At 39.2% G+C, this 16667-nt stretch overlaps 1 protein-coding gene across 5 annotated transcripts in view; it reads right to left on the minus strand.

Moving 5' to 3' along the window:
- Positions 1–337: 337 nt before the first annotated feature.
- Positions 338–16667, minus strand: part of SPATA18 (spermatogenesis associated 18) — a 41981-nt gene continuing 25651 nt past the window's right edge. For all 5 annotated transcript variants that reach the window (XM_082462314.1, XM_082462313.1, XM_082462312.1 and 2 more), the window contains 6 exons: positions 15640–15798; positions 14615–14790; positions 12315–12438; positions 10424–10507; positions 7740–7785; positions 338–7429 (listed from right to left, as the gene is read on the minus strand). In XM_082462314.1, coding sequence (XP_082318440.1) covers positions 7422–7429; positions 7740–7785; positions 10424–10507; positions 12315–12438; positions 14615–14790; positions 15640–15798 — 597 coding nt within the window. In that variant the 3' untranslated portion in view covers positions 338–7421. The remainder of the gene's footprint in view (positions 7430–7739; positions 7786–10423; positions 10508–12314; positions 12439–14614; positions 14791–15639; positions 15799–16667) is intronic.

A 16667-nucleotide genomic window follows, 5' to 3' on the forward strand; every position in this document is an offset into this window, starting at 1 on the left:
TCAGGTGATAGAGTCAGAATTCTTCCTTCACTTGTAAAAGTTGATAAAACCTAACTCCCAGTGGTGAGCAGCATCTGTAATTCTAGAAAACCAATAGGTCTTAGGAAGAATTTCCTGAAACAGGCCTTCTAGAACAGTACTTCTTCAAGAACTCCATGAAAAAAAAGGCTTCCATGGCAAAATAAATTTAGAGAGTCTGCACATGACATTCTCTTTGAAGTTCCCCAGAAACAGTAGATTAAAGGCTCTGAAGTCCTATAGAGATTTGTTCGAATCACTTTTAACTCATTATTTTCCAAACTTAGTTGGCCACAGGACACTTTTTTTCAGTTCACATCTTACTAACATTCTGTAGAATCAGGGAGAAGAGGGTGGGGCTCAGCATCAGAAAACCTGGGTTGAACTTTTGCTCCAACGTTTACGTGCTTCATGACCTGGGTCAGGTTACTTAATAACTTAGCCTTAGCTTCTCCATCTGTAAAATGGGTTTAATAATGCTTAGCATAACATCTGGCACATAAAAAATGTTGGATTAAGTACTAGTTATTTGTATTCTGCAAAGGCTATTCTGAGAAACATCTTAAGCTTTCTGTCAAATTATCAATATGAAGCGTATGTATTAAATTATGCCATCACTCTTCTTAACATCAGAAGAAATTTATTTTTCCAATCAAAGAAAACCCGAAAATTTTTCTTTTATTTTTCCTCCCTCCACCCCCAACCCTTTTTATTTTCAGTTAGGCAATTTCAAATCAAACCAAGAAAGGTCAGAAATCGGTCACATCACATCCAGGCCAGTGATATGCAGCAGAGAGTTGTCATAAACAACAGGATAGAATGGATACAAACGGGTCTTAGATAAAGATAACCATTATCTTAGTCTGTTCGGGCTGCCATAACAAAAATAGCATAGAGTGGGAGCTTACTCAACATTTATTTCTCACTGTTCTGGAGGCTGGGTTGTCGAAAATCAAGGTGTCAGCAGCTTCAATGTCTGGTGAGAACCCGCTTTTGGGTTCATAGACGGTCATCTTCTTGCTGTGTCCTTACATGGCAGAAGGGCTGAGGGAGCTCGAGGGGGTCTCTTTTATAAAGGCACTAATTACATTCATGAAGGCTCCACCCTCATGACCTAATCACCTCCCAAAGCCCCCATCTCCAAACACCATCACACTGGGGTTTAGGTTTCAACATATGGATTTTGGGGGGACACAAATATCCAGTCTAAAGCAACCATTTCTAAGATGAAGCTGCCTTCTGGAAACACAGAATTCTCACTGCCTAGTAAAACTCTACTGGTGCCAAACACAAGAGTGTAATAGGTGTAACTTGGTTTTCATGGCCTTGACCATCCCATTCAAAGGGTAAAATTCCATTATATATCCTGCCAACCCTAATCACATGCTAAAGGCCCTAATAGTCCTTCATCTCCCCCTCCATCCATATGACTTCCTGAAAAGACTCCAAAACCTCCTAACACCATGACTGAAACATCATTTAACAAGCATCAAGGGACTTCCCTGGTGGCACAGTGGTTAAGAATCCGCTTGCCAATGCTGGGCACATGGGTTCAGTCCCTAGTCTGGGAAGATCCCACGTGCCACGGAGCAACTAAGCACAACTACTGAAGCCCATACGCTTACAGCCCATGCTCCGCAACCAGAGAAGCTACCGCAATGAGAAGCCCACGCACCGCAAAGAAGAGTAGCCCCCGCTCACTGCAACTAGAGAAAGCCCGCGTGCAGCAACGGAGACCCAATGCAGCCAAAAATAAATGAATTAAAAAAAAAAAAAAAAGCATAGACAAATGCTTCCTAAATGAATCAATGATGAATGAACGAATAACTGTTTCCATTCTCACTTCAACTTTGTGACCCACAGAGCCAGGCCAATCCTAAAGTCTGCTATTCTGAAGACACAGCTCTGAAATGTGTTCCCTGGTCTAAGAAGATAGAAGCAAGTAGGAGGGGCGTATAATGCCACATCCCCAGCAACCCAACACCAGAAATCAATTGTGAAAGGGTCCGATTCATCAAATGGCGCTCAAGAGCTTCTGACAATTATCCGATTACTACCTTTTCCAAAATATATTTCACATCACATTTCAAGAGATTATTTTGGTTGTATCCTAAAATTATGGCTTAAACTATATTGAAATAAAGCTATAACATACCCATTTATCATATTTTTTGTTGTTCACCCAATAGCAAATAGAGTTAGCTGCCTGGTTTTTTTGTTTGTTTTTTGGTTTTTTTTACATCTTTATTGGAGTATAATTGCTTTACAATGGTGTGTTAGTTTCTGCTGTATAACAAAGTGAATCAGCTATACGTATACACATATCACCATATCCCCTCCCTCTTGCGTCTCCCTTCCACCCTCCCTATCCCACCCCTCTAGGTGGTCACAAAGCACCGAGCTGATCTCCCTGTGCTATGCGGCTGCTTCCTACTAGCTATCTATTTCACATTTGGTAGTGTATATATGTCCATGCCACTCTCTCACTTCATCCCAGCTATCCTTCCCCCTCCCCGTGTCCTCAAGTCCATTCTCTATGTCTGCGTCTTTATTCCTGTCTTGCCCCTAGGTTCTTCAGAACCTTTTTTTTTTTTAGATTCCACATATATGTGTTAGCATACGGTATTTGTTTTTCTCTTTCTGACTTACTTCACTCTGTATGACAGTCTCTAGGTCCATCCACCTCACTACAAATAACTCAATTTCATTTCTTTTTATGGCTGAGTAATATTCCATTGTATATATGTGCCACATCTTCTTTATCCATTCATTTGTCGATGGACACTTAGGTTGCTTCCATGGCCTGACTATTGTAAACAGAGCTGCGATGAACATTGTGGTACATGACTCTTTTTTTTTTTTTTTAACATCTTTATTGAAGTATAATTGCCTTACAATGGTGTGTTAGCTTCTGCTTTATAACAAAGTGAATCAGTTATACACATACAATATGTTCCCATATCTCTTCCCTCTTGCATCTCCCTCCCTCCCACCCTCCCCATCCCACCCCTCTAGGTGGTCACAAAGCACCAAGCTGATCTCCCTGTGCTATGTGGCTGCTTCCCACTAGCTATCTATTTTACATTTGGTAGTGTATATATGTCCATGACACTCTCTTACCCTGTCACATCTCACCCCACCCCCTCCCCATATCCTCAAGTCCATTGTCTAGTAGGTCTGTGTCTTTATTCCCATCTTGCCACTAGGTTCTTCATGGCTTTTTTTTTTTTTTTTCCTTAGATTCCGTATATATGTGTTAGCATATTGTGTTTGTTTTTCTCTTTCTGACTTACTTCACTCTGTATGACAGTCTCTAGGTCCATCCACCTCACTACAAATAACTCAATTTCATTTCTTTTTATGGCTGAGTAATATTCCATTGTATATATGTGCCACATCTTCTTTATCCATTCATCTGTCGATGGACACTTAGGTTGCTTCCATGGCCTGACTATTGTAAACAGAGCTGCGATGAACATTGTGGTACATGACTCTTTTTGAATTATGGTTTTCTCAGGGTACATGCCCAGTAGTGGGATTGCTGGGTCATATGGTAGTTCTATTTTTAGTTTTTTAAGGAACCTCCATACTTTTTTCCATAGTGGCTGTACCCATTTACATTCCCACCAACAGTGCAAGAGGGTTCCCTTTTCTCCACGTCCTCTCCAGCATTTATTGTTTGTAGATTTTTTTGATGATGGCCATTCTGACTGGTGTGAGGTGATATCTAATTGCAGTTTTGATTTGCATTTCTCTAATGATTAGTGATGTTGAGCATCCTTTCATGTGTTTGCTGGCTGCCTGGTTTTGATACACTAATTGCCAGTGATACTGTGGAAAGTATGATATTCATGCTGGCACCCAGGGGGCAATTTTTTAAGCGTGAAATTATCGCATCACATTGCATTTGAAAGAAAATTAGTTCCTGCTTCATTTTCGATGCCCCTATTCACTCAGTGTATTAAGGCCAACAGCCTTCACCGTTTTGGTATTTAAATGGCATATGCTGAATGTCACTTACCCTACCCGTATGATTCCTGGGCTCACAGTTCAATGACCTAATGCAGTTTGGAATACTAACTTCTTAAAATCTCCTTAACACATTACCCTTAACTATAGGTATAATACTATTGAAAGTCATACTGCTAAGAAGTCTCCCATTCAACCCAAACTTTATAGAACACTATTGGCAGCAATCTGCCTTGTGAAGGATTTGCAGGTGCCTAAAAGTGAATTATAATGCTCTGCAACTTGCCATTTCTTAGGAATATGGCAGGTGGAGGACACAGCTGCAGTAATTGGAAGTATTAGATGGATCTCTGGGCCCCTCTCCCCGCACTCATTTTATGGTTGATGATGACCCTAGGATTATAGTTTCAGTAGATACTTGTAAAAAGACTGAGTAATTCACCTGTGAATGACATAACTGAGTTACATTCTTTTGTGACGTTCACCATATTTCTCCCATTGTCTTGCATAACTTTCTTATATATAGGTATTTGCCCCCCAAATTAATTCTTCAATTGATATGTGGCGCTCTCTCTTTTAAATTTGCTCTACTGGCTGTATTGTTTTTTCTTTCTTCCATCATATATGCTCTCTATGACAGGAAAAACACAAAGGAATGCAACTGGACATGACATTAAGCTCCAGAAGAGCCCGAACCTTGTCCATCACTACATCCCTAGCAGGACATACTGTATCTAGCACACAGGAGGTGCTCATTGCACTTGTGAATGTATGAATGAATGAATGAACGAACAAACCAATAAACAAAATAGCTGATGCTATAGGCCATGGAGGAACAAAAGAAAACAGGAGAGAATATTATTCTGAAATAAAAAGGCTTGGAAGAAGACCACATGGTGTATTGGATGAACAGGTTCCTAACCTATTTTACACTGAAGACACCTGGATTTCTCGTGGGGAGAAACTGAAATAATGTACATGAAAACAGTATAGAACTACTCAGAGAGAGTGTCTTGAATATGAAGACAATGAATTGTGAATAAAATAAGCTGAAGCTGATAATTAAGCTGCAGCATGGAATCACAGCATCATGGAGTCAACCCCAGAGCAGAGGCACCATTGATATTTATTGAGGGAATTTGTGGCCCTGGTTCAGACCTCAGAAAATGGAGATGGGTGAAGGGAATCTGCAAGGAAAGCAGTTCATTGCAAAGAACCTACAAGTACAGAAGCACTTTTTTTCTTAATTTTATTATTAGATGTTAAACTGGTAATACAAAAATTAACATTTATCCAGGTTACAAAGAAAGAGTTTATCATTTTTCAAAGTCACCAAGGTTAAGATGCATTAAGATGTTAACGCATCTTTTTCCCAATCAGATGCATTCCCATATTTCACTCCTAAAAAATTCTGATATGTAGGCATTCTCATTATTTAATGAGATTTTAGAAAAGACCTTTTAACATATAACACATTCTATGGTTTTAATATACACCAGCTTCTCCAGGAATGCATTTACTACGTAAATTAAGGCACAGCTGTAAGTTTTTGTTCAAAACTTTACCAAGAGTTGTTCACCATTTCAGAAAACCCATGACATTAGTGTTTATGATATTGCCAATACAACGCACATTGATCTGCATTTGTAGCTAGTAATTCTACATAAAGGCGTAAGCGTCTGATGACTTTATCTTCCGGGATAGTCATACCCAAGCTTTTTTGTTGAACTACATTCTATTTTATTAAAAACTGCTTTCCTTTTTTCTGATTTATATTACAGTTCAAGTACTGTATTCGTTGTTTAAAAGTATATATGCCTATAAATCATATTAACTTTGAACATCATTTCAGAATAGCCAAAATAAAATATTTGTTATGAAAGAGGGCATGAGTCTGGGAGGGTTGAGAGAACCACTGATCCCATCCACCCTCCTTGCTATGCAGTGAAACTGAGGCTCAGAGAGATGCAGTAACTTGCTTAAGGCCACCAAGCAAGCTGATGACCAGGTCAGAACTGGAGTTACCTGGGCACTGAGTTCTCCTTCCAGCACGCGTCCCTGCCTCAAAGTGATGACTACATAAATGCAGAGGGAGAACAATTAAGTTCACGCTTCAGAATGAGTTGGTGACCATTAGACCCAAGGGGTGGAGGCTGGGGAGGTCTCTCCCTGTCCCTGTGTCCCAGCACAAGAGGCAAGATGCTTTACAGAAGATTTTTTTTGTTTTTTTGTGGGATTTTTTGTTTGTTTGTTTTCACCTAAAAAGCCCCAGGTGCTGGTTCTGGTGCTGAGCTTACACAAACTGAGCTGTGACCAGTTCAGCGCTTCTCTCTAAAAGGCACACAGCAAAAGCTGTCATTTGCAAAGCTTGTGTTTAAAACCAGCGTTAAAGTGAAAAGAATTAAAAAAAAAAAAACAGAAAGAACATTATTCATCTTGAGAAAGCAACATTCCATTATAATCTTGAATGTGAACTTTTTCAACAGTACTTCACAGTGAAGAAATCAAGGGATAGACCTTCAATTTAAAATCCATAAATGGTACCCTTAGCTTTTAGCCTTGAGTTTGTTTTTAGTCAGATGGAGTTCTTACGCGGTCTGAGTTTGTAAACAACCAGGTGGAATAGGTAAAGGGTGTGTCCCAGGAAGCTTTTATATTTCACACGTACATTAAAACTGCCCGAAATATTCCCGGGAGATAAACACAAGGTAATTAACATTTATCTCCAAACTGGCTTCTATCCAAATCACAGCTCTGCATTTATGAAGCAAGAGAATTCTCTCAAGTAAGTAGCTTCAACAAACAGTGCTCAATTCAGCCACACTGGGCACTTCACAGTAAGAAAAGAGAAGCGAGCCAATGAACTATATTCTCCTAAAACATCATCACCTACATTTAGCCTGAAGTCACTGCTATGCTATAAGTTCCCCAACCTGAGACTAGGGCTGTCTTCCAAACCCCCAAAGAAAATTAAAACACCCCAGATTGTTTCCCATTTAAAGCTAAAACCAGCAATTATAATATTTATGATCAGTTTATAAACTGAAATGACTCCTCTTGTCTTTTGGACTCAGCACGGTAAAGATTTTCTACTTTAGTTCTTGTAGTTGCTATAAAAGAGCCTCGTATCTCAGGATGAGAATCCTGAACCTGTGTAATGGACTTTGCTTCGAATGAATATGATCCTAAATACCTAGGCAATTGTTTTTTTATCAAATTAATGGACTCTGTATCTATAAAATAAAATAAAATGCAATATATCTGAAGTTACAAATGCACTAAGCCAAAACATTTAACTCTCTGTGTGAAGTGATACACAGAATTGCCTTTTCACATTATCTTAAGTGAGGTCTGAGGCAGACAGCAGGCAGGCGGAGGCACTGGGTAAGTTGGCCGTTGCAGACGTCCTGGGCAGAGGAACATGGCTGGTGGTTTTAAAACCCTAGGGAGAAAAGTAAACGGTTCATTATTATGGTCCATTTCTTAGACTTTCTTTTGGGAAGACCTAAAAGAAAGGTGGGTGGTTAATCTAAGTTTACATCAATCAAATCTCTCCATGAGAGCCTCTTCCTGTGTCACCCATGGCACCTGCTGTGGTACCATCCCGCGAGAAGGCCCAGAAATAAAAGGTGTGAAGTGGAGGTGAGAAATGTTCTCCAAGGAGCAAAACATTCATTTTGCTGCACGATGCTGAGTTCTAAAAGCAACAATAAAAAGCAGAAACTTTGTTCCATCTAGACCATCCTACTTACTTGGCAATCCATATCTTATTGGAGAAGGACTCCGGCTTCGAGATATCTGGAAAATATAAAAGTGTAGTGTGAATTACACAGTAGATGGAGCTCAAAGAAAGAATCCTTTTAATGTTTTTTTCCTAAAACCAGCTAAGGAGTTTATCTGAAGCAGTTTAGAACTATGATGGTTTCCCCCTGAGGTTGAGCCCTGTGATTGCTTTTATACTTCCTGAAGTAAATGGACACTCAACTTAGCTTAAATTATATTATTAACTAAAAGCTGAGCTCAGTGGCCTAGTTTTTTGTTGGTTTTTGTTGCTGTGGTTGTTTTTAGTGGTTGCTAAACACTTTGAGATGGGATGCTCACTGGCCATACTGAAGTCTATGCTTTCCAGAAAATATTTATTATTATTAATTAAGGCTAAAATGATCCAATACTCTCTGGCACATCCTTTATATGAATTATATCATGTTTCCAAAATGCTGTCCTATGAAGGAGGGTCACTGGGAAGCCAGAAAAGAGCCATTTTTCAAATCTCACCTTTGCTTTCACTGAGGAAAAGCTACCCCCATACCTACAAGCCTGCGATGGCTCGGAAATAACTGACCGCAAACATCATTCTTGCTGTGAGCTTTCAAGCACTTTAGATAAATAGACATTAACAAAGATGGAAGCTGTTCTGGATATGAGGTCTCAAACAAGTCAACCAGATTAACCAAAAATGCTTGTACCGGGCTTGTCGTAAAGAGATGATGCTGGAAAGGGACAGGATTTTGGCAGCAGTTTCACCTTTGAGAATCTACTTTAGTCTGTCAAAAGTTTAAGTTTGTTCTCCCTGGGCACAAAGTAGGAAAAAGAGAGGATGGGTTCAAACACATACAGGTACTTATTACAGAGGGACATTGCCCTTTGCTAAGCCTTCCAATGAGGGTCCAGAGTTAAAATTCGCCGTGGCTGTAAGTGCAACAGGTGTCTAATATTGCTCTTTCTTCTGATAGAACACTTCGTCTTAGAATGAGAATTGTAATTCTTCCAGTATAAAACTCGTAATATGTCTTTTTAATTTATCAGCCCGTTAAATGTACTCTCCTTTTGCTTTTTCCTACTGTGAATACCTATTTGGCAATAAGGATAATTAAGTTATATTAAAATCAGCAAGAGCTAAAGAACTGTGTCTGACACATGGCTTTCCATTCTCAGGCCATTTCTTTCATGTGGACAGTCGTCCCCAGTTTCCCAGCCCACAAAAATTCTGCCAGATCACATAACACCTCCCCCGTGAACTAAATCCAGAGAGGATCTCTACCTCCTCTGACAGCTTTAGCTGTCATTCAGTAACATTCAGTTACTTTGTTGAAATCATACTGATCTTCCTATATTGAAACCCATTCAGGGAAGAAACCATGCTTTAGTCATTTCTGTATTGCCCACACACACATACACACTAGCATCCATCTGATAACGGAAAAAATGTTTGATAAGAACGTTATCAGGGTTCTCCTGGTGGCACAGTGGTTAAGAATCCGCCTGCCAATGCAGGGGACACGGGTTCGAGCCCTGGTCCAGGAAGATCCCACATGCCGCGGAGCAACTAAGCCCGGGTGCTACAACTACTGAGCCTGCACTCTAGAGCCCGCGAGCCACAACTACTGAGCCCGTGTGCTACAACTACTGAAGCCTGTGCACCTAGAGCCCGTGCTCCACAACAAGGGAAGCCACCGCAATGAGAAGCCCGCGCACTGCAACGAAGAGTAGCCCCCGCTCGCCACAACTAGAGAAAGCCCGCGCGCAGCAACGAAGACCCAACGCAGCCAAAAATAAATAAATAAATAAATTTATTTTTTAAAAAAAAGAACATTATCAAACATAATGTTTTGTTGAGAGGGGTTTAGAAGTTTAGGGCTAGAGTTGCATCGCTAGAGATAATTTCAGAGAAGTTGCCTTCTCTACCACTCTCCCTAAAACAAGTTTGAACAAATATTTAAAGAATTTTTATTTGAAGGAACAGCAAATTGTTAGCCTATCTGGTATCTTAACATGTCTTGGTCTAGATCTGTATTCAAAAGGCACTGACTAAATATTATGTGTTGAATGAATGAACAGTGGTGAATCATAATAATGTTAGTTTTTAGGGATATTATCTCCACAGTTTTCAGAGATGTTTTTGTTGTTATTTTTTTTTTTTTTTTTTGATAGATGTGTTAGTAATCCTAAGAATGAATACACAGAGACTAATCCTAATTCTTCCTACTTTGAAGTTTGGAGGAAAATTAAGACCTGCAATGCCCTTTATACAGTATTGAAATCCAGACCATTTGAGCAATTTCTCCAAACTCATACAAGAAGTTCTAGAGATACCAGAGACTGATGTGTGCAGAGACCAGTTGACTAAGATGTCCTATTCTCTGTTCAGGAGACTCATAGCTAATAGCCCATTTTCATTTAAAGATAAAAATAAAACACGAAATAACTAAAGTCTATTATTCTTTCAACTAATGAAGAAAAATACTACCTCTACTTCCTTCTTTCTAGAATGATAAATTCCTTAGCCAAGGTAGTATAAAAATCAATCTGGGGTGATTGTAGTAGGTTCTCTTTCTACCTACAAACTTATCATCACCTCTTTTATAGGTGACTGTGGACAAAAAAAACCATCAACCATAAGATGATTTTGTGTAAAAATGATTAGACAGATACGTACCGTGCTTAAACTAATACGGCTACGAGGGCAGATGGGACTTAAACTCCTGCTTCGACATCGACTTAGAGATCGCACTGAGTTCCACTAGAGAAAGAGAAAGAGAAAAATAGTCAATAGTTTGTGAAAGCCCAGGTGGCTTAAAACAATACTCATATCCCATAGAACGAACAAGAGGTTTTTCTGATATGATTACACTTGCCCGTTACTGGTCGTCAGTATGAGTACACTCATTTGCTATAGCTGCCCAATATTTGACAATAGCTCTAGGGTACTTCTCAAATAAAATTGCATTACAATGAACTTTGGGATATTCAAATTCATGATGCTAGTGGAACTTTGTTTTGATGAGTAAACTGTCAGAAATTACATTCAAGTTTGCAAGTGTTGGAGAACGTAAGCTCCATCTGGTCAGGAATTTGTGTTTGTTTTGTTCATTGCTGAATCCCCAGCACCTAAACACAGTGCTTGGGTCGTAAATAACTATTGGATAAAATGAATTAATGAATAAGTGAGTGAGTGAATCACTACTGTGGCCCACCTACTGTCCAACTAAGTTAATGAACAAAAAGAAAATTTTATTTCCTATAATGAGATTTTACTAGTCAAAGTCTTCTCATCAATTCCCGTCGTTCAACCCTTTCCCAAGTTCTTGCTTTAAGGGTATTTTCTTTGTTTTAGGAGTTTAAGCTTGGGTAAATATTGGTGACATACTTGAGGGGAGAGAAGAAGGAAGTTAAAAGGCAATTGCTATTTGATGGAGAACATAGGAATAGTGGCTATTTCCTCTCCCTCCCTTCCAAATTGCACTGCAGACAATCTACAACAAGAGTTTCTTAATAGAGGGTAATTGTTGTAAGGGCAAGAAGCACGTTTTATGAGCTCATTCACTGTAGAGCACATGCGATTGCCAAGTCAACACAACCCAGTTTCTATGGGCTCAACTCTTACAGCACAGAATATTTTCATTGAGATACTTTATATGCTACAGTGGGATGTTTAAGCTTAAGTTCTTAAGTTCTTTTAAATACACTATTCCGCTTCTCCACTTCATGTGTGAAAAGCTGCCATGAAGCCCTTCCCCTATTCTCCAGGTCAAAGAGAACAGGAACTGAGAGCACCAAGATGGTGGCTTTGCTCTGGACCTGGGAGCTCCTCTCCAGAATTCACTTAACTTCTAGGAAGGGCAGGGTAAAACTCCATAATGGGAACAATACAGAATATCCAAGCACCCGTAGCAACCAGTTCCAACATCCTCTCCCCACCTTAACACACACACTTACACACTTGCATACCTAAGACACCATTCTGAAGGCTGTCCAATTATTTAACATGTTCAAAACATTCTACAGCCAATGTATACAGGAAGCAACCCTCCAAAACTCATTGGCTCCTCTCTCCCCACCTCCTCTGCCCTCTTTTTCTCCATCCCTCCCCTCCCTACACATCATACCAAGGAGAGAAAAACAGGACACATCCATCATATCCCAAAATACAGAACTATCAGTAAAAATTGGGCCAATTGTTTTCTGACAGTTAATCGATCACTTTTAAATGCTTAGAATTGTAGAGGGCCTCCAAAAGTTGAGCTCAAAGGGCTTTGCCCTTATAATAGCATAATATTTCTAAGACAGAGGAGGCAAATAGGACCAGTTCTATCTTGTAAATAAAGCAATAAACAAAGAAACGACTGCCAGGAAATGATGAAGACTCATGGAAGAATCAAAGAAAAGAATCTGTTCTTTCCCAGCTGGTCCCTTTCCTCTCCTTTGTACGAAATCTTATCAAATAACCCTTTATGAACTTCTTTTATAGAATCTCTGGGTTTATAAATGTTCTCGAACTTGTGAATCAAACACTTGTGATGAATTGTCACTATGCAAGGCCACCGTACAAAAGCCCCTCTCCTGGTGACAGCTTCTCCCTTCATAATGATACAGTCATTCTCCATGATAGCAGGCCACACGTGATAGAAGACCAAGGGAGCCGTGAAATCGGAGTCATAGCTTCGACGGTACCTATTTTAAACACCCAAAAGAACAAGAAAGAGAAGGTAAGCAGTTATGTAACCTAACTGGGAGGGAAGGGGACATCAGTATAAATTTTCATCTTTTATTCTGCTCACATTTAGATAAATATGGATCCTGATTCTATTGTTAAAGAGATAGTTGTGGGCTCCTAGAATAGGAACCAGTGATAACAAGGACCCGACATGGGCTCACTAAAAACAAGTCATGTCATAGAGAACAGACTGGTGGTTGCTGAGGGGGAGGGGTTGTGGGGGGGATGCAGTGGGAGGTTGGGGTTAGTGGATGCAAACTAGCATATTTAGATGGATAAACAACAAGGTCCCACTGCAGAACACAGAGAACTATATTCAATATCCTATGATAAACCATAATGAAAAAGAATATTTTGGAAAGAATGTATATAGAGATATGCATATGTGTAACTGAATCACTTCGCTGTAGAGCAGAAATTAACACAGCATTGTAGAACTGCAATGTGCTATCACTGCACGATGGAGCCACCCCAACACAATACTGTAAATCAATTATACTTCAATTTTTTTAAACTGACAAAAAAAAAGTCATGCCAGACTAGTCTTGTTCCTTCTCAGGATTACAAGAATTGTAATTCAGTCAAATGCTAGAGACAGAGACCATCTAAGTCCCACAGGCAACCTATAAGATTTCTCATGCTGGGGACTTCTCTGATGGCACAGTGGTTAAGAATCTGCCTGCCAATGCAGAGGACACGGGTTCGAGCCCTGGTCCGGGAAGATCTCACACGCCGCGGAGCAGCTAAGCCCGTGCACCACAACTGCTGAGCCTGCGCTCTAGAGCCCGCGAGCCACAATTACTGAGCCCGCGAGCCACAACTACTGAGCCCACGTGCCGCAACTACCGAAGCCCATGCACCTAGAGCCTGTACTCTGCAACAAGAGAAGCCACCGCAATGAGAAGCCTGCGCACCGCAACGAAGAGTAGACCCCGCTCACCACAACTAGAGAAAGCCCACGCGTAGCAACGGAGACCCAACGCAGCCAAAAATAAATAAATAAATAAATAGATTTATTTTTTAAAAAAATTAAAAACAGAATTACCATATGATCCAGCAATGCCACTTCTAGGTACTTATCCAAAGAAAACTAAACACTAATTTGAAAAGATATATACACCCCCATGTTCATTGCTGCTTTATTTATAATAGCCAAGATGGACATCTAAGTGTTCATTGACGGATTAATGGTTTAAAAAGTTGTGGTATCTATACAATGGGATACTATTTTGCTATTAAAAAAAAAGAGAATGAAATCTTGCCAACTGAGACAACATGGATGGGCCTTGAGTGCATTATGAAATAAGTCAGACAGAGAAAGACAAATACCATACAATCTCACTTATATGTGGAATCTAAAGCAAACAAACAAACAAAAACCAAGCTCACAGATACAGAAAACAGATTAGTGGTTGCTGGACATGGGGGCAAAATGGGTTAGGGAGGTCAAAAGGTACAAACTTCCAGTTACAAAATAAATGTCATGCAGACATATAATTGTTAACAATATAGTTAATAATACTGTATTGCAAATTTGAAAGCTGCTTAGAGAATAGATCTTAAAAGTTCTCATTGAAAGAAAAAACAGTTTTGTAACTATATATGGTGACTGATGGTGATAATCATTTCACAATATATACAAATGTAGAATCATTATGTTGTAGACGTGAAACTAATACAATCTTATATGTTAATTATACCTCAATAAAAAAAATTTTAAACAATAAAAAGCAATACATGTCTGTATTTCTATAGCACTTTTCTTTTTTTTTTAACATCTTTATTGGAGTACAATCAGCTATACATATACATATATCCCCATATCTCCTCCCTAGCACTTTTCTTTTAAAGAGTTCCAAACAGACTCCAGGTACTCATTAGTTCTCCCCAAGACCAATATGTTCAATGGAAATCATAACATCACCTCTGAAGCACATCTGACTGAGAAGGAAAATTACCCCAGAAGAGGGCCCTGCCCTGTAGTACAGAGAAGTATACGGCTGGGCCTGAAAATCAGGTAATGTCTGTTGATTTCCCCACCCAGAGTTCTTTTCCCTAAATTGTTCCCAGAGAATACAGACAAGATCATTTATTTATAAAGAATCCCTTAGCTTCTGCTCCTATGTCTCTTACTTGCAATCATTAAAAATTTCTCCATCGGCCCCAAATGCAATATCGAGGGGTGGGTCTAAAGTCTGCATTGCAAAGGCAATGCAACATATCTCATGGATGAAGTTACTGAGAAGGCAAAAGTCAACTTCAGGAGGGAATGAAATCTTGGGATTGACATTCATGGCTCGGATCACATCCTGAAAAACAAAAAGATGGCATCACCTTGTTACCAACCTGTGAAATACACACTGACAATCCTAAGGACATTATGACTGATGGGAGGGGAAAAGAGCATGTGAGTGAAAACAAGGTAAACTAGAAGAGAAGTGCATGTGCTGAAAGGAGGAAGACTCATTAACAGAGAAGGAGGAAAGATGACAGAGGACAAATGATATACTAAAGGCCAAGAAAGTCTCCAAAAACAAAAAACTAAAGCAAAAACCCTTAGTAGCTTTCATTTATTATTTCCTTATTTTTCTATTCTGGGCAAGTTATATAATCGCCAACACAGGACTCTGACTTGTTCATAATCTATAACAATAACAATTATAATAGCTTGCTCTTATTGAGAGTTTACTCTGTGCCAACTCTTGTGCTAAGCAAATTACCTGCTTCCTTTCATTTAATCCTCTCACAAACTCTATGGGGTCATGACCATTGTTGCTCCCATTTTAAGATTAGAAAACTAAAGCACAGAGAGGTTAAGTAAATGTGCAAGGTCACACAGCTAGTAAGTGGCAGAACCAGGATGCAAATCCATAACTATCTTTCCCAAAATCATTGCTCCTAAGCACTATGGTATTCTATCTTCCAATCTTAAGAGCCTGTCTGAAGAATAGAACCAGAAAGCTCAGGATATTTTCCTCATAATATGTCTAAGAAAGAAAGAGCCAATAATGACTGGTTCTACAAAATACATTGGATGCTCATTCCTGCTCTTCCATTACATAGATGCGATGCTAAGCTGGATGGATTTCTGAGTTATTAGTATTCATTACAAACAGCAGCAGCAGCAAACCAGTCCCAATAAAAGACCCAACACTTACATTAACACTGCTTTGGGAATCATATAGATCAAGATGACAAATGATATAATCCAAAACAGCATCCTCAAAGTCATTTGACCCTGCATAAGACGGTGTCAGCGATTTCCTCACACGGATCTTGAAGTGTCTGAATGCCACTTTAGCTACATGGAACGCCTCCTGCACATAAAAGTACAGCAAGTTTATCTGGTGGGAGGAGGGAGGTAAAGAGGTCCAAAGCAAGGAATGAAGAAAGAATGCCCAACAAAAATTCAACATCATATTGGACTTCTGGTAACTAAACCCAGCGGTCAAAACTACTTTTAACCTGGGAGAAAATACATATCTAAATTGTGGAAAGTACATAAATACATATAAGACTATCCATATTCACTAATTTCAAGACAGTTGACCACTGTTCTGGTAATCCTGATTGCAAGAAGCAGGACAATGCAGGCATTCAAGGAAATAAAATCACCTGTGGTTACATAAATACTTGAAATATGCTAGTTGATGCTCTGATCCCACAGCAATATCATATTACTGGTCAAGAAATAAGAGAAAATTATCAATCTAGTGGTCACATCATACATAGACACATATCAAGCGTCTGACATGTTTCCTGGCATATATTAATTCAACAAATATTTATTAAATGCCTGTAATATAGCAGGCACGGGGAAAATTCAGTTATGCATGAAAGATATAGCCTCTACAATTACAGAACTTTAACCAACTCAGTACATGATTCTTAATTATATAAATTATATATAAGTTAAATAATTCTTAATGATATAAATTATTTTTTCTGTAAAAAGTCAGATAGTAAATATTTTAGGCTTTGCAGGTAAAACCATTCTTATATGTTAGCTCTTGGGTGGTATTTCTCTTAGAATTACAGATCAGGGCCAGATACAGCCCAGGGGTCATAGTTTGCTGACTCCTGATATAAATGAATAAATATAGGATAAAGTCCGGTAGATTCTGATAATTCCGCTCTCACACCAATATTTTGTTTTGTTTGTTAATATTTAGCTGTTCTCATTACA

This window comes from Balaenoptera physalus (genome assembly GCF_965194825.1).
Source record: "Balaenoptera physalus genome assembly, chromosome: 5".
NCBI classification, from domain to species: Eukaryota; Metazoa; Chordata; class Mammalia; order Artiodactyla; family Balaenopteridae; genus Balaenoptera; species Balaenoptera physalus.